The sequence below is a fragment of the Martes martes genome, assembly GCF_963455335.1.
Source record: "Martes martes genome assembly, chromosome: 4".
NCBI lineage: Eukaryota > Metazoa > Chordata > Mammalia > Carnivora > Mustelidae > Martes > Martes martes.
The window spans coordinates 174,749,483-174,776,499 of NC_137891.1; the positions used below are offsets into that span (position 1 = coordinate 174,749,483).

Consider the following 27,017-nt stretch of genomic DNA (forward strand, 5'->3'; position numbering starts at 1 on the left):
TTTTGCTCAGTGTGATTCCTGCAATGATGTTACCAAAGATGGTTCTAGAAACTCTAAATTTGGTGTTTCTTTTAAAAAGGAAACAATTACATTTTTAACACGAGAGCTATATAGTTATGAGATCCGAACTGATCCCAGATGCAGTGTGCATGACTGCTTTTCCTAGAGTACAAAATAGTGATATTTCTATGTGTGGTTTCAAAAAAGCCTAGCAAGAGGATGCTACAGAAGCAAGAGGGACCGGATCACATGTGCCTCTGCAATAGGGCAGAATGTGCCAATACACAGTGTGCAAATGGTACAGATTAAAGCTCTCCCAGTGTCAACTGGATGGCTTGCTTCAGACAAGCTTTAATCTTTGTAGCTAGGGTGACAGTCACATAGGGAAGTTCATACTGAAAAAGTACACAGCACTCAGGCTCAGTAACTGGGGTCCAGGGTGTGTGGTAGAGAAACATTTAAAGGGACACTGTCAAGGTTAGAGGGACCAAATTTGACCTTTTGTTTCTTCCCTCTGTTTGCTGAGCAGCCCAGTTGATTCATAACACTTTCCCCTTGAGTCCACCCACACCCCACCCCACAAAAAACCTTTTTACATGCGCTTTCAATGACAAAAACTCAAATGGCACCAGCCCAACATATAGGCGCAACTCTACAACAACAAACCAGTGTGAATGTATGATGGAGAGGATCTTTGGAAGGGAAAGATCTAAGTTTCAAGCTTTTAATGGGTTATTGTAAACAGTGAAGAAAATGATTTGAAAAATTATATAAAAAAAATACCTTGACAGTGTCCTTTTAACCAGTGCAGCAGAGAGAGAAATAAACTGTAAATAACAGCCCAACAGCCACGTCAAGTTTAGTTTCGTATGACAGCAGTAAAATCAAGGCTTTAAACACACAGCATGACAGAAGCATTCTGTTAGCTCAGAAGCTGCAACCACCAGAGAAACAAGGAACAGACTGTATAGAGACCGAAATGGGAAAGTCAAGGCACAGAGATGGGCAAAAGAAAGGCAGTTGGCGGGATGGGGTGTGAGGGCGGTAAAGGGAGATGGTGTCGGAAAGCAGTGAGGAATAAAGCAAAACTCAATAAAAGAGAAAAGGAAAAACACAGAACAGGAACAGGAACAACAACAAAAACAAACAGAAACCAAACTAAAAGATGACTGCCTCATCTGACTGACACCAGGATGGCGGCTGCATCTCTGGCCGGCTGACTGGGTCCCCTGCTCTAAGTGGAGACTCCACTCTCCAGAAGACGAGAGAAGAGTACTGAGGCCACACCCATTTTCCACCTGGTTAAGCAAATTTTAGGATGGTTGCCAAAGAGACCAGGGATAGGTTTCAAACCTGGATTTTAATCCCATTAACTTCAGAATCCCACTTTGAAATTAAAATATTTGGAAAATAGCAAATAGTTGTCCATTAGGAAACCAACACTGGGGAAAAAACCAAAATGTATTTTTGGTATATTTAAATCTTGAATCTGTTTCTAAAATTAAGCTAGTTAGGTATGTTCTATTTGACATACTCATACAATGAAAACAAGTTTAGCAACTGACTACCCCCTGAGCACTTCTTAAGTACCTGTTTCGGGTCACTGCCCTCCCCTTGGTGAGAACCCCTGAACTGTTAGTTCCATAAATAATTATGTAAAGGAGCCGAAATATTGGCGATCTTAAACACAAGTTGCAATAATTTTCACTTTCACCTGACTATTCTATGCTAGCTTCTCAAACTGCACCCTGAGAAAGGAACTCAGCAAACGACTACACGGGGCTAAGCAGCAAGTTTGCTGGCAGCTGGGTTTCTACAACATACTGAGAACAGAACAGCAAACTAAGAAGGGAAAGTATCTTTAATGTTGTTCTTTAGCAAAGACTCGCAAATATCATTTGAAACAGACCTTTTTTTGAAACAGATTTTGATTATGACTTTTCAAAGCCATTTATTTCTCTAGGAAAGACTCTGAACAGTTCCTTCAAACTAAGAATCTAGCATGTCTCACTGCTCTAAACAGGTACAATGCTAAGTGCTCTGGTCCTGTAGAGATCACATGGAGCATCCCTGAGCATGGGCGGGGAACAGCAGCCTGGGTATGTAGCCCATGCAGAATAAATTTAGGGAGAGTCAAGTGACTTTCTGGACAGGGTCCTAATCCTATAGGAAGTCATCTCAGAGGAAGGACAGCTCTCCTCAGTTCTACCTCTGGTTACATTCTAGCATCACAAACCCTTTAAGTCTTCAAAAACCCTGTCCATTTCTCTTGCTTTCAGTGTGCATAAGCTCTCCAGCAGCAGAGCAAAAGGGAGTTAGGTGCAGCTAGGTTCCGGGCACCCGAAGGTTGGAGATTTAGCCAGAAAAATCCTCAGGAAGAGTTACACAATGAAAAACAGCTGTAATAGCCAAATCTGGCCAACAGAAGCTACAATAAATCTGTCTCTCCCATTCCCATGCACTTCTAGAATTATGATAAAACGAAAGATTAAAATTAGTTCCTTTGGTAAAACCTGGAAGAAAAATTTACATCTGAAGAGTCTCTAATTCAGATTCCCAAATAAAAGAAATGAGATATGGCTATTATCTTTAAAGGGAGAATAAGGACAACAGGTATATCCTTAATCCAAATAAAATTCGTTGTCATTTTATAAATGGAGACAGCTGGCCACCCCCACTTTCTCATCTCATTAGAAACTTTTAGGGGATATAAATAACAGAGTTCTCTAAAGCAATAACTACACTGCGTGGAGACGGCACACCCATGTCCAAAGAGTTCACTCTAGCAGTTTCCAGCACACGCAGAGGTGCTCTGTAAATTCTTATGAATGAATAAATTAGTAAAGTTTAGAAAAGCAAAGTCAGTATTGTAATTATATTTGAAAGGAAAGTAACTATTTTGCAACTTTAAGGAACACTGAACATTGAAGGCACAGGATTTTTACATTTATAAAAAGCAGGGATTGGAAGATTTTAAAAGGCAGAGAAAAACCACCTTTAAAATACAAAAACTGGGTGGGGCTGGATGGGCGCCTGGGTGGCTCAGCAGGTTAAGTTTCTGCCTTTGGTTTAGGTCATAATCTCAGAGTCCTGGGATGAAGCTTCACATCCGGGGGTCCCTACTCAGCTGGGGCATCTGCTTCTCCCTCTCACCACCCTCCCCAGCTCATACACTCCCACACTCAAATAAATAAATCTTTAAAAAAAACCCAAAAAACAAAAAACAAACAAACCTATTTCCACAAAGGAATAGGAAAACTGTGTCAAAAGTATAACTAACCTAAGCATCACTTCATGTGAGTGCAAATGACAACCTGTTGAATTGAGGTAGGTATGGCGTATATCCAATTAATGGCCTTCATAAAAGACCTGGCACTCTTTACCTTTCAAGTGTTCTTTCTTCCTCGTAACAGCTGAGCTACTCCCAAGGAGAAAATCAAGATCTGTTTCTCCAAGTTGTTACTGAGTCTTTGGGCCTCATTTGGTAAAAACAAAACAAAGACTACAAAAAAAAAACACCAACCCCAAAAAACAAAAAACCCAACTCCCTCCCCTCAATGGAGACCAGAGATTTTATAATGCAAAATACTATAGGACTGAAGTAATTTGATTAAGATGCTGTTTCATTACCCAAAAAAGCCAAAACAAAACTAGAATTTAAAACTCCTGAGTTACTAGTTGTCTAGGAGATACATTGAAAACATTTACCCCATCTCCCCGCCAATCCATGTTTCAGTCTCCTCACTGCTGACTCCCAAAATATTCCTGAAATATGAATTACCCTATTTCCCAACTATCTCCATTTCCAGTTAAAGCTGATCACTGCAGAGTTCAGAGTATAACTCAGCATCAGTCAGTCTGAGGGCAGCTGCTATATTAGCTCTGTTTTTATAGGTCTGGAAGATAACTTCTATTTATAGGGATATCCTATTTTAGAACCAAATAAGAAAGCCCTTGTTCTAGTCATCTGGAGCCATAAAAGCAGCTTCTGTCAAAAACAAACACAGAAGCTCAACATTTTACCTGCCAGCCCAGGACTGGAGAGAATAAGGAAATGAACTCTTCAGGGATTCTTGTGATTGTGTTTAACAAAACAGTAACAAGGTAAGAGAACAAAAACCACTTGCTGTGCGATTTTTGTGTGTGTACCAGCAAAATGACTAGGTTTGGTGACAGGTCCTAAAGACAGTATTACAAATTATATTTGTCACTCTGGTTTAACTGCTGACTTTGTGCAGGATGAGGGAATTGATTTCTATGTACTAACAACAGAACCATCGAATCACCCTCTTTTGCACCGAGGCTGTCCACAAAGAATGGAGAAAGACAATCCCACTTCATTCAACAGTTGACTAAAGAAAAATCAATGACTGAGTAAATGTCCACTCTCGGGGGATAAGGTGGGGGGGCTTGTTGGTTCCTTAGAGTAACTATGAAAAGAAAGCTCTTGGAGAAGGAGACTCAGCTAATGAAGTTACACAGGCAGCTGGAGTTGAATGCACTGACTCCAGTCCCCATCTTCTCTGAAATGTTGGCCAGACATGCAGCACAAGGGCAGGCACACCTCAGAGATACTGCAGGTGTGGTTCCAGAACACCATAATAAAGTCAGTCAAATGAATTTTCCGGTTTTCCAGTATGTATAGAAGTTACATTTACACTGTACTGTAGTCTAAGGGTGCAACAGCATTATGCCTAAAAAACAATGTATATGCCTTAAGTAAAAAATGCTAACCATCAGCCGAGCTCTCAGTAAGTTGTAATCACTGATTACAGATTACCATAATAAGTAATAATGAAAAAATCTGAAATACTGTGAGAATTACCAAAATGTGACACAGAGACACTAAGTGAGCAAATACTGTTGGAAAAATGGTGCCGAGAAACTTGGCTCTATGCAGGGCTGCCAAAGATCTTCCATTTGTATAAAAAGGTGGGGGCCATATCTGCAAATGCAATAAAGCAAAGCACAATAAAACACGTGTCTGTCAGGGAACCCGATCTGGGCCAGCAGGCAATGTATCCCGGGCTCTACAAATCACTGACAGGAGTGACCCTGGGCAAACACCACGTCTGAGCTTTAGATGCTTCCCCTGCAAAATGAGAGAATGAAGCAACTGACCTATGTACTTACTCCTCAGATTTCCAAAGTCAAGAAACATATTTGTAATTATAAACAAAATTAATGGAACTGTAAGCTTTTAGTTCTTGTCCTATAAGCCAAAAGCTAATCTACTGGTTAAGAGTTGTCCACTTCTGGGGCGCCTGAGTGGCTCAGTGGGTTAAAGCCTCTGCCTTCAGCTCAGGTCACGATCCCAGGGTCCTGGGATCAAGCCCCACATCGGGCTCTCTGCTCTGCAGGGAGTCTGCTTCCTCCTCTCTCTCTGCCTTCCTCTCTGCCTATTTGTGATCTCTGTCTGTCAAATAAATAAATAAAATCTTAAAAAAAAAAAAAAGAGTTGTCCACTTCTACTCTGAACTAGACTACAGAAACATCAGCATGACTTCTGCTGTTTGATTAACTTAAGGTAAACAGAACTCAAAGCTGTGACGAATTTTCTCCTAAATTTGAGAGTGCTTGAAGAATCCTCCTCACCACTTGGCTACGGCACCAAATACAGAGACCTCCTTTTGTAAAGATCAGAGTTGAGGGACAACTGCAAATTTCACTTGGAAAAATATTCCTGCGTATATAAAATGCTAAAAACCACACACCCCCTCAGCAGAGGTTTCCTACAGTGCTACTCAAAGGGCTGGGCCTGGTGAAAGGAGCTTATGCCAGATCATAACTGGAACATCACTTCTTTTACTGAAGTCTTGCTACGCATCCCCACTTCCCCAAGTCATCATTTGAACTAGCAGTGATTAATGATGCAGTTACTTTTACATTCTGGCACAAGCTATGTATTTATCTCATCCCGTACTGGTAACCAGCAGTTAGTTCATGAATTAGCAGCAGGTTGCAGGTTACACTTGAGGGGGATACTGGTATACTATTTAGAAACGATTGTTTTAAAAATGAGTTAGAAGTTCCTCTAATACCAAGAAAGGAAGAGACAATTTCTCTGGATATTTCTATTAGAAAAGAACTTCTTACTGTTGGACTAAATAAAGCTGTTCTATATTCAGGAAAGTCTGAAGAAAAATCCAGTGTCTCAAAGATCAGCGATAACCATTGGTTTAGATTCCGTTACTCCCCGAGGACTACCGTAATACCCACTTCAGAGGCCTTGCTTCGGTTCAGTTCTGTACGGTACCACCTGCCTACCTGAAACACCCCTCTGGTCACGTTACTCTTGCTCTCAACCCTCTGAGGTCCCAGCCTACAAGTCAGCCCAGTGAGCAACATCCTTCACCCTCCACTGCAGTTTGCATCTCAGCCCCCCCCACTATCTCCCCACCCTCCTTCACAGACTTCTCTCAAGTCTTAAACCTTCCTCCACAACCACATTAAGTCCTAAGCCACCTTCACAAATGCTCCTTCCCTCCAAATCTCTCCTTGCTCTTGCCCCTCCCACTTTCAGAGATCTTGACTCTTTCTCTCTCCCTGGCCCCACTGGTTCTTCCATAGCAATTTATCCTTTTATCTAACCCTCAGCAAATCTGCCTTGTGTTCTGATATATGCATGAATAGTAGGTTTCTGGTTGGGGTGTGTTTTTTTACGGGAGGGGGTGTACCACAGAATTTAATGACCCTATAATTCCTGACCTTCTTGGGTTCATAAGAGATCTGGAGTCACTAGAATTTAAGACCCTTGAGAGCAGGGAATACATAGTTATTGCTGAGAACAATGCCTATATTTTGGCACATATATATACTTGCTGGTTGACTGTGATTTGCTTTAAAATACTCCAGACCAAAAACACCTCAAAGGGACTGAATAGATGCAACAAGACTAGAATAAATCAAAGTCCATTATTATACTATTCTTTCTACTTTTGTATAGATTTAAAAATTTCCGTAATAAAAAGTTGGGAAACAATTATCTATGTACAAGTCCCACTAGACTGGGGGTCTCCTATGGCAGGGACTGTCTTATTCATCTCTATAGCCTTTACAGATCTTTGCAGAGTAACAAAAGTTTATTGAATTGTTGAGTTAAGCTCTACTTCCTCCTTTTTCTCTTGTTCATTCTATTTTGTTTACTCTGACAGAAGGATGTCCCACCCCCAAAACAAGCCCTGGGAGGAATCTGAATCCCGAATGGGGAGGATAAGAGCCAAAGCATTCCGTTAAGTCTGTCCTCCTCTGGTATGAACCCCACAAAGACTAAGGGCTTTAGTGAGGATGTCCATCGGATGTAGCAGACTAAATTCAAGAGCTGGGATCTTACCACTTTTAGCAACAATAGCTAAATTGTCACATGCATCTAGAATCTTCCCTTCCTCAAAATATAAAGATGGTAACACACTTATATCCTGAGAATGGTAAACTTGCTCATTCCTGATATGGGCAGGTTGGTAAAATTCTGAATATGACCTTCTGAATTGCACCCACCCACCCCCCAAAATTAGGACTGACTTACATAGTCTAAGCCTCTCAACATAGCTGTTGTTAAACTACTCTCGCTCTCCCACAGCAAACATCACTGTCATGCTACTGCCTACTAAGTATGGGAAACTTCTCTGCCTCTGGTCAACAAATACTTTCATCTACCTTAGCATCTGAGTTCAGTATTATCATCTGGCTATTAGCTCATCAATATCTTGAACCTACACACACAAAACTGAAGCCATAAAGAGCACACAGAGCTAAAGCACAGGATGGGAAGCACAATACAAAGAAATGAAGAATCAGGTGTCAATTCCATAGGTCTCTTCGAGTAGGCGGCCACAGCCAAATTAAAAAAAAAAAAAAAAAAAAAATCAACTGTCTAGCTAGCCTTCAGTAAGTGTCTAAAGATAAATGCCTAAACAGGCATGTAAATTTGCATTTATGCAATAATAATCTCTTCACATAATTTCTACCCTCAATTCTTACTGATATGTGTATATATTCATCCACACATTTTCCCCAAATTGCTGTTTCAACTGAACCAAAGAAATTTTGAGAAGTTCTGTTTGTCCTCAACTTACAGCTTGTCCATTGGCTTCATAAAGTGGGCATTTTTGCTTGATCTTGGCCAATTCCATATTTACTTGTTTGCTGACCACAGCCATGGGATTCCCTCCTAAAAAAAACTCAAACTATTAAATTCAACATATCTATGAAAAGAGAACACATCAAAGCAAAAATATTTTTACTCAAAATTTAAAATACTCAAAGCTTAGGGTACATGAATTATAGGTCAAAAAATGCTTAGTAAAATAATATGTAATATATGAAATATGTAAGATAAGCAAAGGAGCAAAAAATTACCTATAACCCCACATGTTAACATTTTATTATAGATTCTAGGGGCACGTGGGTAACTCAGTCAGTTGGGCATCTGCCTTCGGCTAGGGTCATGATCCCAGGGGTCCTGGGACTGACCCCCATGTTGGGATTCCTGCTCAGTGGGGAGCCTGCTTCTCCTCCTCCCCCCTCATGCTTTTCTTGTTATCTCGCTCGCTCTCAAATCAATCTTAAAAAACAAAACATTTGGGGCGCCTGGGTGGCTCAGTGGGTTAAAGCCTCTGCCTTCGGCTCAGGTCATGATCCCAGAGTCCTGGGATAAAGCCCTGCATCGGGCTCTCTGCTCAGTGGGGAGCCTGCTTTCCCCTCTCTCTCTGCCTGCCTCTCTGCCTACTTGTGATCTCTGTCAAATAAATAAATAAATCTTAAAAAAAAAAAAAAAAAACATTTTATCATAGATACTTCTAGATTTTACAGGCATAAAATTATAGACACACACACACACACACAAAAGGATCATAATGCATGTACTGTCTTGTCATCCTTTTTCAACTTAGCAATAAACTCTGGCCATCATTTCATGTTAATATAAAGCTACATAACTTTTAGTGGTTATATGGTTCTCTCTGTATAACAATATAATCTTTGGAACCATGGATTCTAATGTTTCGCTACATGCCACAGTTAAAAAGCTCCAGGGGCACCTGGGTGGCTCAGTCGGTAAGCGTCAGGCTCTTGGTTTCAGCTCAGGTAGTGATCTCCAGGTTAAGAGATCAAGCCTGGCGATGGACTTTGTGCTCAACTCGGAGTCTGCCTAAGATTCTCCCTCCCTTCTGCCCCTCCCCATTTGTGCATGTGCAGGCATCCCTGCATGCGCTCTCTCAAACAGATAAATAAAATCTTTTGACAAAAAAATAAAATTAAAAAAATTAAAAGCTCCATACAACATGGTCCACCTTGTCTATTTTCTAAGGATAATTTCCTAGAAGTCAAAACATATGTATAATTTAAATTTTGCACATACTGATATATCTTTTCAGGAAGACAGTATTTGTCAATTCACCTCTTACTAAGAACAGTATCTTAAACCAAAATATTTTAAAACCACATTGATGGCTTTAAAACATTAGCTTAATCACGATCTTATATAATGGCGCAAAACTAAGGACTACTTACCAAGACCTGTCACTACCATAGCTCCAAGATCAGCTACATAGTTTCCTTTGCGAAATGTAGCAACTCGTCCACCCACTCGATCCTGTTTTTTAGAAATTAAATGGCTAAAATCATCAATTCTATTTTAACCATAAGAACCTGGCATGGTACCACCCCAGGCCTCTGTCTCTTATAATTTAAAAAGAAAGGTATAGTTTAGAGTATATATGGTATGCAATGTGGGAACAAGGAGCCAGCAAAGTTTAACTATTTGAGGGAGTGGGAGGGTAATGAATGACAAAGAATTAAGTGACAGGAAATAGGAAACAATTTGGCAACCAGACATATTTACCAAAGGTACTATTATCTCTCTACTCAGCTGTCTCTAATATCATTTACTGTACAGGCTGAGCAAAGGCCACTCACACAGAAAATATCGGCTCACGAATTGCAACACTTAACGCCATCTTTCTATCACCATGTTGACTTTTGCCCCCATCCCCAAAGTCACCTGTGAATGACAGATGATTTCTTGACAAATGGTCCTCTAGTGCAGCCCCATGCCCAGGGGCAGAGTGTGTACGGAGCATAAACTTTTGACAATATCTCTCATTCCTCAACAGGCCCAAGTTTATCTGTGCTGACTAGGGATTTTCAAATATGGGGAAAAATTACTGAGCTGTAGTGACACTTCAGTCATGGATATTTTGAGACTACTCTAACCTCCACATAAATGAAAGCAAAACAAAACTAAAAACCTGTAAGCTAGATTAAGAGTCACATGGGTAGGGATCATAATGGTCCCATTATTCATTACTGTATTGCTAGTACACAGGATAAGAGAACACGCAAATGTCTCTTAAATTACCTATGAAATATTATTTTTAGCAAGATTACATTAAAAATTAATTTGATTTCCCATACTTTATTTGAAAAAATATTTTTAAAATGTACAATTTATAAAAAAGCAACTTGGAAGTACTGCACAAAACATTTTGAAAGCCTCTACAAATTTTAGATTGTTTAGGTTATCTGAGAAGTGTTGTTTTTCAAATGTTGTTAAGTCCAGGGAAGCCTAAAAGCCACTGAAAGAATACAAAATGTCAAAAATCACTCGTGAAAATAATTTGAATAGTACCAACATGATGTTCTTTTTTTCCACTCTGGGCCATCATCCTTTTCCTCCTTTAATTTCCATTTCTCTTTCAAGGACTGATGATAAGGGAACCAACATATCTTGGCTGCATCAGGCACAAAGAAATGGCTAGGGGTGCCTAGGTGTCTCAGTGGGTTAAAGCCTCTGCCTTTGGCTCAGGTCATGGTCTCAGGGTCCTAGGATCAAGCCCCGAATCAGGCTCTCGGCTCAGTGGGGAGCCTGCTTCCCCACTCTCTCTCTGCCTTCCTCTCTGCCTACTTGTGATCTCTTTCTCTGTCAAATAAATAAATAAAGTCTTAAAAAAAAAAAGAAAAAATGGCTGCTGCCTGAGACCACTCCTTTTCTTTTACTATCAAAAAAAGAATACAATCCACTCTGTTCCACCATTAAAAATAACTGCCACCTATGAAGGGCATGTCCATGAAGGCCCCAAATTTGAAAGTTAACTGCAAGAAGCAATAACCTGAAAATATCCATCAAAGGGCTATATGGATCATTTACAAACTCTTCATACTCACTAAGCACCTTCCAAAGTTTCACTGTCAAAAATGCTTTATCCAATATAAGTAACATTATTTAAAATACTTTGAGTAGTATACAAATCAGTTTGGTTTATTTCAAGCTGTAGGATTCATTAATTTGCAACAGAGAATTTCTTATTGCATTGATAAATACCTATTTCCATTAGGTCCGGCTTCTAAATACAATATAAAATTCTTACCCTGGCTTCCAGAAGTGTGACATCCATTCCGAAACTTTGTAATTGACGAGCTGCTGCCAAGCCTGAGACCCCAGAGCCTATAATAATTACCTTTCCTGTCTTTTTAGCTAAAAGTAAAAAACGAACAAAAATTACAGCATTTTGTTGTAGGTTTAAGAGTTTGTTTTACCATTTTTTACATCATGAAAACCTCTAGGTTCTCAACATGTCATGATGTCTCACAAAGTAAACAGCTCACTTATTTTCCAAATAGAGAAACTACGTAAATAAATTAGCACATAACTGAAACATAAAATTTAATTCAATGTTAAAAACCTATAAATGAAATCCTTTATCTTTAAAGATTTACTTTCTCATGACACTGCGGTCATGTGCTTTGGTATCTGTGACTGGTTAGTTTATTATGAAGAGTCTGCTTCATTTATCTCATAGATATACTAGGACAACTTGACAGCCAAATTATTCTTAAAGCCATTTTCTTTAAGCTCTACTTCTGCCGTCCTTACTATCCCTTTCTGAAGAACTATTAAAATTATTAAAGCATCAAAAATAAATTAATTAAAAACAAACAGAAGTGCTACTTCTCAAAATACCCCTAACTCCCGGATTCCTCGCGGGATAAAGAACTGGTCAATAGAAGAAAACTTCAAATCTCTGCTTTCATAACAGACTTCTCTCATTTTTAACAAATTTTGTTTTCTGACTGATTTTTCTTATGTTGGAAATTCAGTATCTTTTACTAAAGTACACTTATCAAACCAGAAATTACAGGCAATTCATATTTACAAGAGATTTTACTTTAAATCTGACATATAATGAGATAAGCTTGCAAATATCAGACTCCAAGTTTAGACTTAGAAATCAAAATAAAATGCTCAAGCCTCCTGAAAATAAAAGAGAGTCCTAGAACTCTAAGTTAAAGCAATGAAGTCCATCTGCCAGGTCCTTACTTGGTAGGGGTTTTATCCTCTTATAGATGCCGAAGTTGATCAGACCATGACGCTCTAGGTAACTGTGAACTCGGTGGACAAGCACAGTATCACCTACAGAACATACGAATTTTAAAACATGTTCATATTTTTAGCAATTTAAATAGAAAGCTCTTTAACTCTGTTTTTCCATCATGAAATTATTCTACACATATTTTCCATAAGCTTCAGATCATGTGACTCCTCTAGAAAGGTGATTCCTAAAACTTTTAGTCTGTGATGTAGTCCCAAATGCCTATTGGGAGTTTTTAAGAACGACATTCCATTACAGATGAAATAAAGGATAAAACTAACCCTTTTTAAAGCAGTATTATAATCAGTTACTTTGGCAAAAACTTTTCAAGACTTTGTGGGGTGGTAAGTGGAAAATGAGAAAGCCAGCCAGCCAGCCAAATGTCAACAAAGTACTCTGGGGATTAAAGCTGGAACACAATCCTGGTGAAATTATTAGCAATCTCCTGAACTCACATCTTAAAAACCAAGAAAATAATTACAAAGACACATAATAGTTTTTTATAAGGCTTATTTCTGGATAGCACAAGGTAAGGTAAGATGATAATATGAACTGAAAAAATTCATTATCAATGAACTATGAGCCAAAACTGGTCCCACGGAAAACACTACTTACTGTTGTAAGGCGCTTCTAATTGCTGAAGGGTAGCCTCAAAGGTCAGCTGAATCTTTGGATTATCCAACCACAACTGCAACTGTATTTAAATGACAAATTTTTTTTACACAAGTAGATGTAGACCACATGACCACTTTAAAATAGCTTTTCAACTTTAAGGCCTCAACTACAGGTTTTCCTGTCATTGAAGCAGAGGGTTATACTCCTGACAAACTGATGAAACACGAAACCATGTCAAATGAGTAAATAACTGAAGAAGCTGGAAGATACTCAGCCTAAAACAAAACCCAAAAAACCCTAGTAACTTGCCAGTATCATACAGCTGGTAGAGACCAACTAGGACTTAAACTGGGTTACCTGATTCCAGAGATACTGAGTAGATAAAAATCCACGAAATCAAATGATCAGTTAGATACACGAAGATGGAAGGGAGGTAAGAGGTACCAAGGATAACTCCAGTTTTTAGCCTGCACAACTAAATGAGTTGGTATGCTATTCACTAAATGAGGGTCACTAAAAGAAGAGGTGGGTTTAGTTTCAAGAAAACCAAGAGATACAAGACTGGCATCTGGATACAGAGCTAGGGTTCTGAGGACAGTTAAAGTCTGGAGCCATGGGGCGCCTGGGTGGCTCAGTGGGTTAAAGCCTCTGCCTTCAGCTCAGGTCATGATCCCAGGGTCCTGGGATCGAGTGCCACATCCGGCTCTCTGCTCAGCAGGGAGCCTGCTTCCCTTCCTCTCTCTCTGCCTACTTGTGATCTCTGTCAAATAAATAAATAAAATCTTTAAAAAAAAATTAAAAAAATAAATGTCATTAAAAAAAAAAAAAAAGTCTGGAGCCATTTGCTTAAGGGTGATAACTGAAGCCAAAGTGCAGAAGAGGCCTCCTTGGGAGAATACACAGCAGAGGGAGGAAAAGACCAAAAGGAGCCTTAAGGAACTCCAATCAGTTCACATAATCCCCAGGGCGCCTGGGTGGCTCAGCTGGTTAAGTGTCTGCCTTCGGCTCAGGTCATGATCTCAGGGTCCTGGGATTGAGCTCCACATTGGGCTCCCTGCTCAGCAGGGAGCCTGCTTCTCCCGTTCCCTCTGCCTGCCACTCCCCCTACTTATGCTCCCTCACTTTCTGTCAAATAAATAAAATCTCAAAAAAAAAAAAAAAATAGAGATAAGCCTGCAAAGCTGTCAGAGAAGACAACAATCAGAGAGGCAGAAGAACAAGAATACCATCTTAAGCTAAGGGAAGGGAAGTTTAAGAGTTTAAGAAGAAAGGAGTAGTCAGTTATTTCAAATACTGCTGAAAAAGCATTAAGATAAGGAATGAAAAATATTATGGTACACAAGTGCTCTTCAAACTGAATAGGCCAGACCAACTAAATGCCACCATATTTAAGTCCTAGCTAAAAATTAACTGCTCCATAGATAAGTGTCAACAAAGACATGTGGCTGTGTGTAAATAAACCCAATTACAAAAATATATGACCAAATTCATAAGCACCCTCTACTTTTCTCCATGGCCACTGTCAGGGCAAAATGGGAATTCCTCAAGTACACACCAGGCCCAAGCTCCTCACCCCTCAATACAAGCCTTCTTCCTCTGTCCACCCTATTAAAAAAAATAATAAAGCTCAGGTCATAGTTTTTAGCTCAATAATCCTAAAGTTGTTGTGGTTTCAAAATATGGAAGCAAAAGAACAGACACAATTCTTGTAAGAGAATGATTTATGTTCAGTTTTATAGCCAGAGGCCCACAACTCTAACCTGGGCCAGTCCTTCCTTCTCCCAATCTAGATTTTGGTCACAGAATGTAAATCAGAGAAAACAGACATCACTGTAAATCTACCACTCAAATTCAAGTAAAGAGTGAAAACTTTCCTCAGATGAAACAAAAAATGACCTTATCTAAAAAAATACACTTCTAAAAGAATTTAATTAATCAATTTTAAGTAAGCTCTATACCCAACATGGGACCTGAACTCATAATCCTGAGATCAAGAGTTGCATGCTCTACTGACTGAGTCAGCCAGGTGCCCCCTAAAAAATCCATTCAGATCAAACAAATATTGATGTTATACACAGAAGGTTGATTCTAAGAAAAGTAAGCGTCAGAAATATACATTAAAAATTTTCCATTCACTTTTTAAAAAAATCACCCTGTTTTTTCTTCATTCAAAAATCCCTTTATTCTGTACTATGAAAACCCAGTATAACCCACCACCCACTCTAGCTAACAATCTAAATTCAACAGGGGTTTTGCAAACTAATAGCCAAAATAAAGAAGTTAGTGGTAGCTAAAAGCAGATATGCTACAATGACATCTCTGAGCTATACTCAAAGTAGCTGAAATTACAACATAAATTTTACTTTTTTTTTTTTTTTAAGATTTTATTTAATTTGACAGACAGAGATCACAGGTAGGCAGAGAGGCAGGCAGAGAGAGAGGAAGGGAAGCAGGCTCGCTGCTGAGCAGAGAGCCCGACGTGGGACTCGATCCCAGGACCCCGGGACCATGACCTGAGCCAAAGGCAGAGGCTCTAACCCCCCGAGCCACCCAGGCGCCCCAAATTTCTTTTACTTTGTATCACCCTAGAGTACACTGAATATGTTCTGAATAGTACCTTGCCATCCTCTACTCTGTGGCTAAAAATTTCTGATGAATAAAGGCCATGAAAGAAAAATTCAAAGAAATAAAAAATGACTAATAAATGTGGAAAAAGTCAGTCTTTTAGAAATGGAAAAGAAATGAAAAACTTTTAGGCTATTATAGCAGCACAAATTATCATTGTTTTAATAACCAAAGCAGGGGCAGAGCAATAGGGATGCTAACTGAGTCAGTCTCTCTGGGAAGCAATGTGACCATATCCATCTATCATCTATCTATCATTTATCTATATCAATTGATATATATATATATGTATTATACTTGGGTCTATATATATATATATATATATGTGTATATATGTGTGTGTGTGTATATATATATCTCAGAAGGAAATAATAACCAGAGATAGTCAAGAATGTATAAAGCTGTTCAGAGCTTAATAAAGCACAAATGGACATATAAATGCCTAACTTACAGTATGACCCAACTGTCAGACAAAATATTATGCAGACATTAAAATCAAGCACTTAGCCAGAGGAGGAGGTTGAAGCAGAGGAGCCGAACAGAATAAGAGTTTGTCTTATCCTGGGAAAGGCAGACAAAATGATTATTAAAAATTTGAAAAACATGGGGGGAGGGGGTGGCACGTGGCCAGTTCAGTCACTGAACACTCAACTCCTGGTTTTAGTTCAGGATCTGATTTCAGGGTCATGGATTAAGTCCCATAATGGGCTCAGTGCGGAGTCTGCTTGACATTATTTTCCCCCTCTCTCCCCCCTGCTCCTCCCCTAATTCATGCTCTCTCTCTCTCTAGAATAATGAAATCATAAGGGGAAAAAAAAAAAAAAAAGTCAGGGGTTGGGAGGCACCTGGGTGGCTCAGTCAATTAAGCATCTGACTCTTGATTTCAGCTCAGGTCAGGCTCTCAGGGTTGTGAGACTGAGCCCTGCATCTGGCTCTGCACTGGGTGTGGAGCTTGCTTAAGAGTCTTTCTCTCCTAAAAGACTCAATCTCAAAAAACAGACTGAGGGTTGCTGGGGGGAGGGGGGACGGGAGAGGGTGGTGGGGATATGGACATTGGGGAGGGTATGTGCTATGATGAGTGCTGTGAAATGTGTAAACCTAGCGATTCACAGACCTGTACCCCTGGGGATAAAAATACATTATATGTTTATTAAAATAAATAAATAAATTTAAAAAAAAAAAAGGTTCTTTCTCTCCTCCTCCCTCTGCCCTTCCCCTGCTTTAAAAAAAAAAAAAAGTTTCAGGGCACCTGGCTGGCTCAGTCAGTAGAGCACGCAACTCTTGATCTTAGGGTTGTGAGTTTGAGCCCCACATGCGGCCTGGTTTACTTAAAAAATTAAAAGTTTAAATGAAGATTCTTTGTGTTTATGAGGTTATGAAAAACAAAAAGGATCCAAAGGATGTATGGAAACAGCATTTCAATTTTTAAAAACAAAAATTAAATACATATTAAAAAAAATAACTGGGGGCGCCTGGGTGGCTCAGTGGGTTAAAGCCTCTGCCTTCGGCTCAGGTCATGATCCCAGGGTCCTGGGATAGAGCCCCGCATCGGGCTCACTGGTCAGCAGAGAGCCTGCTTCCCCTTCTCTCTCTGCCTGCCTCTCTGCCTACTTGTGATCTCTGTCTGTCAAAATAAATAAATAAAATCTTAAAAAAAAAAAATAACTGAATGGAAAAAACTAATTTTTTTAACAATGGTTATCTCTGGGTAATGGAACATGTTATAGCTAATTTTGTAATTCTTCCCTTTCTTTTTTTGCCATTATTGTCCATAAAACTAATATGCACTTTTTAATAATCCAAACAGAAAAAAGGTGGACATGGAAACTTACTGTGCGGTTTCGAATGAACAGAAAAACCTTCTGAGTCTGCTGCGGTCCACTGATGATATCTGGAAAACAGGCTGCTTCTTGAGAAGTCATCCGGTCATGAGGAAGTCTACTCTGGAAAGCTGCACCCTCCACACCTAGCAAAGAAAGCAAAGGACTTCTGGGAAAAGTGCAAGTGAATACAAAACCAGGGATAATGAAATTCCTTTTTAGCCTGAAGAACCTCTGTAAAGCTCTGCCTCATTCACAGACCAATCTCACCTCCTTTAAAAATCTTTTATTTTGCTCAAAAGCTGAAACATCTTTAGAAGTTACTTTACTCTTGAGCATAATATTCCAAAAATTTTATTTTACCAATGAGCAAAACAATGTACCTCTGGAAACAGAACAGAGCATGCAGCATATTTTCTTCGTCCACAAAATAGCCTTATAATACTGGAAGATAATTAAAATTAGCATCACTGACAGTGTTCCCAAAATCTGAAAACTAGGGAAGCAGAATAAAGGAAAACACACTAAAAGGAAAAGCAAAAGAGACTATAGAATGAAAAACACAACCACATGCCTTCTTTTAAGATTACAGAGGGAACATGGAGAGGACTTTAAGATTTAATCACCAACAGTAAGAAATGCATGATTATCTGGTCAGTGGTACCATCCATAAGTTCCCACAATGCAATGCTGGCTAATAGTGAGATAAGTTAGGCAGACTGCAATGCGGACACAGAAGAAAGCAAGGAATTTACCTTTCCCAGCAAAAACATTAGCAACCCTTTACTATACTACACAAGTATGTCACTATATATACTATACACTACATATACATACAATGTATACATATTCTCTGTGCAAGTAAAATATATATTGTTTTGAAACTTTTAAAATTGGGTATTAAATCGATTCTTTTTTATAAGCTGATAGTTAAGTACATCTTCATAAGATGTCCTTAGAAACACATTTACATGTATTCTACCTGTATTTCTAAGATCACTTTATAAAAGACATATTTAACCACTAGCTTATGAAAATATCAAGACAAAGTTTCAAAATTCAGTATCACTGAAATAGTTATATATAAGTAACGAAATAGGCACCAGATATCCATATTTAATCATTTAAAGCACATAAAACAAGAAGTTAGCAACACTGATAATGGAAACAAAATTAAAGGAAAGGCAAAGTAAGATTAAGAAAATAAAAAGAACAAGGCAGGTAAAGATATAACTTAGAAAATGACAGCTAAGTTATTAAGGAGCTGTCTCCACAAAGACATTTATAAGCAGTTAACTCAGACAAAAGTGGTTAACAAGAGGTCAAGCAAAAATGCCTAATGCTAATATGGGTGGCACATTAAGAAACAATATTTTTGAGAGAGAAGGAAAAAAATCTATCCACTCACAGTAGATAATGAAGGCACATGTACTCTATTCACATTACAAAATCAAATCAGCAATTCTCTCATTCAGTGAATCTCAACCTAAAATTAAAGACTGTCAGGACAATTAATTATTCCCTAAGGAAAAACAAAATCAGTAAGAGCCATATTATTGGGAGTGGAACATGAAATTAAGGCAAGGAGAGGAGAAATGTTGGCAACAGGGGTAGGTTATTTCAGTAATGTGAAATTTTCTAAAACTGCACATAGCTTTGATGTCCCTGGTCCCTTACCCCCAATCAAATAAACAAAAAATAAAATGAAGAACAAAATCATGTCACATTATAATAACAATTATCTACATATCTCAAATACTCAGAACAGATTTCTTAAAATAGGTTACCTTAATAAGTGTATACTATTAATCAATTTACTCTATAAACTGGACTCCTCCCTTCCCCAAACAGGGGTAGTTTTCTTAGCTATATCTTCTACATGCTTATTAAGTCATCACTGAACATCAATCCTACTGCAAAATACTGCCAATGACAGTAAAAAAAACCATGTAGGGAAAGACACTAAATTCTGAATTATATTGGCTCCTCATTCCAAGTGCTCTAAAAATCACTCTAAATTAGTTGGCTAACTTTGGGAATCTTGAGACTATGTAACAATTAAGAAATGTGATCTACATTAAGTCATGTGGCAGTTTTAAGAGGATCTTTAAATCGAATAACAAAAGATTACCAAAAGGAATTAAAGAAGCCAAATACTGTGACACTAATGTATGTGCAGAATAATAATCTTCTCCATCTCTATCTTCCACACAACATCCGAAACATCTATTCTTAAATACTTGTCAATTTTTAAGAATGAGAAAGTTTCTAAAAACTCAATAATTATTTTTTCCCTTTTGGTTTTTAGGTTTGAAGACTATTATTTCAAGGAAGGAAGACCATTATCAATATAAAGGTGAAAATTGTAAGAAAAGGTCTAACCTTTATCAAAGAAACAAAAAATGTTAACTTGGAACCCAAGCTATTCAGAAGCTCAATCAATGCACTCTTTTAATAGGATACTTCCAAAATGAACTAATAGGCCATTCTGGACAACAGAACTCGTACGTATCTCCTTTAGAGGGAAAAACTTTGACACAATTAACTTTAATAATATCCTTATTACAAGGAAGTACTAGTAGTACATTTCATTCAAAAGTAATTTGTACTTGCTGTTTGTATGGATTTAACACAGTCTGGTATTCTGGAAATTGAGAATGTTTCAAAGAGGCAACCTTAATTTTTTAAAAGCCCCAAGGCTGCCTATATATTTCTCTTGCCCCTCAGTTCAATTCCTTTTTCCCTACACTTCACACAGGAAATTCCAGCATCATCCTTCAAAATGCAGTCATGCTAAACCAGAAATGCCCTTTCTAATGGTCTGACCGGCTCACACTTTCTCTGAAAACACAGTAAAAGTCATAAAATATTTAAGGGACCACAAAGACCTTTTTTGATAGATTAGAGACACAGAGAAGGGGCAGGGGCTGGGAAGGACAGAACTCCTCTATTCCATGAAACCACTTCCTCCCTGATTCTGATGATACAGGTAGCATCTTGAGTAGAGTAAGGAACAGAGATACAAAAATTAACAGAAAAGAAGGCCTCCATGAAACTTACTTGCCTTTGTTTTTTTTATGAAGTAAATAAATTAACTAGAAAAACTAGATTTCTCGTTGATGAGTGAAAACAAAAGCTTGACAAGAATCTACGTATAAGATGACTTCAAATTAGTACCTACAGATATACCATATCCAGTCCTATAATAGTTTAAAAAGACAAACAGAATAAAGAACAGAAAGGAGAGAAAAAGAAAAAAAAAGAGAGAATCATGTGATTTCTTATGCTTTACATCTTTTATTTCTAGGGTAAACATACACTTTAAATGATTCTGAGGGAGGGTATAAGGACTAGTCTATGCATAAGAGAAGACCCCTGAGTTCTCACTCCTCCGAACTGTTGGTGTATCCTCCATCATATCATTTTAATTATATTTCAGGTCCTAACCCATAAAACAGGGATGGATGCAATATTTATCTGTTTGACAGCAGGAAGCTAGAGAAAATGACCTTAAGTTCCCTTCTAACTTTTAAGATGTAGGATGAATACACCAGCTTGATGTGGATTTATAGAAGTAAAGATATGATCCTGGTCCCAAGATACTCATGACGGTCATTCGGTTTATTAAAAACAGAATGTTGATCGCTTATAAGCACATCCTTCTAACTGATCATCTCACAAATGCATGCTTCTGAACATGGCAAAGATCTGAAGAGAGATCCTGAAGGGTTAAGAATAGTCCCCACCATTCTTGGAAACACTTAAAAAAACAAAACAAAACAAAACAAAAAACCTCATGTTCCACTGAACAGTAAGTCAGAAACACCACAGTTTTATATGGAAGTCTGTTTTTACTTTCAGCAATACAACATATTGTTTACTAAAGCAAAAGAGTAAATTTATCCACATTAAAACAAAAAGCAGTAAGAAAACTCAGTTTATTTCAAGATTCAAGCTCTAAAGGCTATCCCCTGATCCCAAACAGTTCCATGGAAGAGCCAATCATGCATCATGTGATGAGTAGCATTCTTGAACATTTATCTGCCACAGAGACTCTGAACGAGGATTTTAACTCCTCTAAGAGAACCATGTACTGATTGTCAACCTCCAATCCTTGGGACAGCATTTAAGCAAGTTTACTTCTAACATTCTGGATCCCCTATATACTAATTTCTGCACTAACAGTGAACTCTGACCCAAGAGTAAAATACAAATATTTCCCGGACCCACTGTACACAACTGCAAAAGACAAACAATTTTAAAGTAGACATAACAGTTGAAAAGTGACAGACTCCAAAAGTGAAGTAATACCTATTCCAGTTCTTTCAAAATGTATGTATCAGTCAGCTTTGAGCACTGAACCACACAAAAACATCCAGGGCAAAGGATGAAATCCAGCCATACCGCTTTGGATTCCTGGAACAAACTTTAATAGCTCTAGATGGGCCCTATCAATCATTTAACCCTTTACTTTTTCCTAGAAGTAAAAATATCATAGTTCGATCTGAAAAGAAACAGCATTTCAACTTTAAAAAAAAAAAAAAAGTAATTTTCATGTGACAAATGTTTAAACTACAAAATAATTAACTATATAATGTTAATTGAAAAACTGTATCCAACACTATCTAACAACCACCTCTAAAGAGTCCCTTGCCTGAATAATTCCTCTGACTAGTCCTGGAATGACTTTCTGTCCTTCCTTTTTTTTTTTTTTGGAAGGCTTTCAGCCTATGGCTTCTCCTCTCTGTGTATATAGCTATATTTCTTTTTAAAGGTCCCATGATTCCTAAACCTAGGTTTTATATCATGTTTCCTAGTACTGTAAAAGCTGCCGGGAAGAAAAGGACCCGCCATCTCCTCAAACACGTGAAGAGTGGAGGGCTGAGATCGGCCTGAGGACTTCAAAAGGTTTTGCTTGCCTTTGTTCTGGCTACACGCTCTCCTACTCTACTCCTCTGTCCTGAGGGTTCTATTTGCCCTGCGCTTCTGGCTAAAATGTGGAAACCACAGCCAAAACACTTGCAAGCATCAATCCCTGACTTGGCGGCTCTTGCTCCTAAGTGGCAAGCATCTAATGCCACCCTCACCTGATGCTTGGCCGTCTCCATACCCTCCAGAACTGTCGTCTTGAAGTCCTCCTGCTTGCCCTGTGGAAGGAAAGAGGAGAACTCAGGGACCTTACTCCATAAATTAAGATAATATCTGGACATAAAGGCCTAATAGTTGGCGACTCACAAATTCACCACCAACTAGTAAAACCGTATTGAGAGAGCTCCTTCTTCTCGAATCAGGCCCAGGGAATCACATCATAGTCTTCCAAATTCTGGTCAGAAAATTTCAACTTTACACACTGATTCTTGTTGAAAGGTAGCAGAACAAAGTACACAGTATTTCTAATCACTAAATCCTTGCTGTCAGTCTTATTAAATCAAGGTTGGATGGGGGGAAGAAACGAATTCCAAACGTCTTTTACTACTTGTTGCTAGACTGAGTTAGGTGTCACATGGGCTCTAGGGTCTAGAGCTGCAACAATTCAGCATCTGCTCAATCTCCCTTTATCTTTACCTTTCTATCCACAGAGAATATACTTAAATAACAGGCAAAAGACATAGTTTTGATGAAAAATTCTCCCTTTGACTTCAAAGCAGGGACTGTAAAGATTCAGCTCCAAAACAAGTTTCATTTACTATGCATGCCAGACAGCACCAGATCTGAATACGCCAGTGCTTCCCTAGTAAAACTTTCAAACACACCACAAGACACCCTGCAGTCATATGCCAAGTAATGTAGATAGACACACACAGTAGGGGCTGGGGGAAGGCAAGATATGGGGGAGCTTCTACCTCAAGCTACGTAATAAGCCAGCTAAGAGATTTTCCTCATTGACTAATATGTAGAAATAACTTCAAGAAAAGTATCACAGCTTGAAAGTTCAATCTGACAAAGTCCGAATAGATCATCTTCCAGACTCTTCCAAATTCTATCACCAAGACAGATGCTATGATCTTCTTAAGGTTCTAGCTACCTAGTACACTATGAGAAAACTACAGCATGATCTTTGAAAGATACGAAAATACTCTCCAACGATCTAAAACTAGACAAGCATCACTAAGAAGTTTATTTTAGAAGAATCTCAATGAGAAAGCTGACTGATTAACCACTATTTGAGTTAAAAGGGAGCAAGAAAGTAAAAATGACATCTCTATCCTCACGTATTTGAAGGTATTTAGATAGAAATTATTTCTGACATTAGAATGTGTTACTAGAAGGTATATGTTCTGAGGATGGGACAGAATCTCATTCTAAAATTATTTCACTATGCTCCTGTCTTAATGACCTTTGAGGTTTTAGAAGGGTATGACTCTCAGACAAGGCTCAAAATACAGGATTTGTTTACAGTCTTTGGAAAAGGGCATATAATTATAAGGAGATGACTCCTTACAAAATCCAGTCTGCAAACATCTTGAAAATGCAGGCCCTCCATTTTAAATTTTACTTTTAAAATTTAAATAAGGGATGCCTGGGTGGCTCAGTCAATTGAGCATCTGCCTTCAGCTCAGGTAATGATCTCAGGGTCCTGGGATGGAGACCCACATTGGGCTCTCTGCTCAGTGGGGAGTCTGCTTTCCCTCTGCCTCTGCTCTCTGGATCACTCTCTCTCAAATAAATAAAAAATTTTTAAAAAGTTTAAATAAAAATATTCCTTTTTAACTTCTAGATTTATTCATAAAAAAATCTTACAGATTTTTATTTTTTTAGAAGCTGTCATTGTTCTGTTTGATTCCAAACAGAACCACCCTAGACCAAAAGTTGAATCGTATTTTAAAAAGGGGGAGAGGTGGGCGCCTGGGTGGCTCAGTCAGTTAAGGGTCCTGGGATCAAGTCCCACACCCAGCTCCCTGCTCATGGGGAGTCTCCTCCCTCTCCATTTGCCCCTCCCCGCTGCTTGTGCTCTCTCTCACTCCCTCACTCTCAAATAAAATCTTTATGCCGGCAGGGAGAGAGAGGCTCAGAAAAATAAAATAAATACAGTTTCCAAGAATAACATTTAAGCACTATGAACAATATAGCTCCTGACTCTCTCATATTATGTAGCCCAGCTGGCAAAGAATGAAAGCTACAGTCTCCTATAAGGAAGGCATCTCACCACTTCTAAAAATAAAAACAAACACCACTTTCAAGCTAGCCATTAAGTCCTGAATTATTTTATCCTTCCTATTTCTCTCATTTGCTTTCTTCCCCCACTATATGTCATAGAATATGTTAAAATAATTTATTTTAACCTACAGGTAGCCCTTGGCTGTTTACTGTCACAGTCTTTAGACAAAAATTCCATACAAATGTAGATTTCTTAAGCCTGACTACTGTGCTCAAAAGCTTAACAACGTTGCTCTTTTACAAGATAGGGAGGTCTTTTTTGACTTCTGCTTTTGAAAAAAGGAACAAAACTCAGATACTGTTCTTCGATAAAAATATGTAAGAGTAATATGAAAAATATTCAATACCCTGCAAAGGTGTTTTTTTTCCTGCAATGGTTTTTTAAAAGGGATCCCTTTTAACAGCATAAAGTCAAAATAGAAATGAAACTCCAAAGTACTGCATAAACAGAGAAATAGGAGAAAACCAAATAGGTGATATAAACATGCAAGAAATGATGAGAAACAAAACAAAAAGTGCTTATAATTAAGTAAAGAAACAATGTGTCTCTTAACTTGATGTACGTTTAGAGATAAGATCGCTACTTTCTAATCATAATACTCCAGTATTTGGAGGGTGCCTACTTCTCCAAAGACAGATAACAGCATCATCTTTATTAGTGGTATTCCAGACCAAGTCCTCCATCATCTTCTTAAAAACAACACACATACAAATGTTTGCAGCTAACTTTCCATCCAGGATTGCCTCTGATTAGAATATATAAGATGCCATATTCACTTGTTCTTTGGGTCCTTCTGGCCTGGGACTCTGCTTCTGACAGTGGCACAAGGACAAGGAACAGCAGGCAAGTATAGTTATTATCCTACATGAGCTCAAATTCAAGATAGAAAATGAAAATACACAAAAGCAACTCTTTCATATCACCTTGATTTTGGCACTACTGCGCAGGAGACCTTTTGTTTTCATTCCCACCACACACACACTCCTCAAATTTGAAGTACATACCCTTAATACCTGTATTTGTGCATATCTTCTACAAGTTGAAAATAAAATCTTTGGTTTAGCTTACATAGCAGCCTTTCAGCTGCTCTCTAATAAACCTCCCACAGACCTGGTAGATCATTATTGAAGAATAGTGAAGTATTTTAGTTACAGTCACACTACTGGATGCTTTCTCATCTTGATTCAGATCCCTAGCAGATCACTCTTCCAACATCTTAAAAGGAAATCTATGATGTCTTTCACATATTTTCATCTGACAAGCACGAAGGACAGGATCACTGATGTGCTGTTCCCAGGAACACACTGACCAACAGATTCACATTTTGACTTCAGTTTGTTGAAATCACACTCAAATCAATAACTTTTGTAGACAATTTGAGAAACTTCTAAGTCTTCTGGGAAGCAATGATTTTTAAACAGAAAATCAACTTACCAAAATTTAATCAAAATTGTACAAACTTATAGAATAAAAGTGACTGCCAAGCTAATGGTTTCACTTAAACCTGACAAATTAGCAGAGGAAAAAAAAACAACCTTGAAAGTTTAAATCATCTTTGAACACATAAGTTTCCACTCTATTAACACTTCAGTTTTAGTTTATGTTTTAAATAATCTCACTAATTCAGTGTTCACCAAATACCTATTCCAAAACAGCTGAGCACAAGTAGAAAGTTGAACACATTAAGTACCTATTTTCAAAGGGCTTATAATCTAATTGGGGAAAGATGAAAAATATCCAGAAAGAAACTTTATTTTTTAGGGAAACAAGAAGCGAACACAGACTTGAGGAATCAAGAAAGCTTTTCTGAACAAATCCAGAGATTTGGCAAAAACCACCAGCATGGTCCAGAACACTTAAAAAAGCAAGAAGAAAAGCACAGACAGGGAATGTATAGAGAACCACACAGTACTTGCAGATGTGGAAGAGCAGGATAGGTAAAATGGCCCACTTTCAGTGCCAAAACCTAAACTTGATCTTAATAGTAATGGGGCAGAACTGTATGATCTGTCACAGGAAAAAGCAGCAAAACAAGTGATATTTTAATTAATCTAATGTGGTCACTTTGTACCAGATGGATCACAGGGAAAAGGTGACCTAGATAAAGGAGAGCCAATTGAAAGGCTGTTTAAATAATTTAGATATGAAGTGAAATTCACTAGAATAAAAAGGTAACAATGAAAATGCATAAGGCACAGCAAATCAAAGAAGCTGTTCACAGGAACATACAGGACTTTAAAACAGACTTGATCAAAGGGTAAAGATGACTCCAAGGTTTTAAAAGTTCAAGAATGGTAATACAATGGACAAAATGGGAAATTTAGGGAAAATTCAGGCAAACTAAATTAAAAAGAAATACTCTTTACTTAATTACTTAGTCTTTAAAGTAATTAAAGACTAGACTCCAGGGGCACCTGGTTGGCACAGTTG

The 27,017-nt window shown here is 38.2% G+C and overlaps 1 protein-coding gene across 2 annotated transcripts in view; it reads right to left on the minus strand.

The window, feature by feature from the left end:
- KDM1A (lysine demethylase 1A) overlaps positions 1-27,017 on the minus strand; it is a 59,311-nt gene that overhangs the window by 15,196 nt on the left and 17,098 nt on the right. The window contains exons 3-9 of one of the 2 annotated variants that reach the window (XM_080800928.1): positions 22,516-22,575; positions 17,441-17,574; positions 12,984-13,062; positions 12,317-12,409; positions 11,367-11,473; positions 9,511-9,592; positions 8,076-8,170 (exon numbers count right to left, since the gene is read on the minus strand). In XM_080800928.1, the coding sequence (XP_080657054.1) occupies positions 8,076-8,170; positions 9,511-9,592; positions 11,367-11,473; positions 12,317-12,409; positions 12,984-13,062; positions 17,441-17,574; positions 22,516-22,575 (650 nt within the window). The remainder of the gene's footprint in view (positions 1-8,075; positions 8,171-9,510; positions 9,593-11,366; positions 11,474-12,316; positions 12,410-12,983; positions 13,063-17,440; positions 17,575-22,515; positions 22,576-27,017) is intronic. The other variant, XM_080800929.1, reaches the window with a different exon arrangement.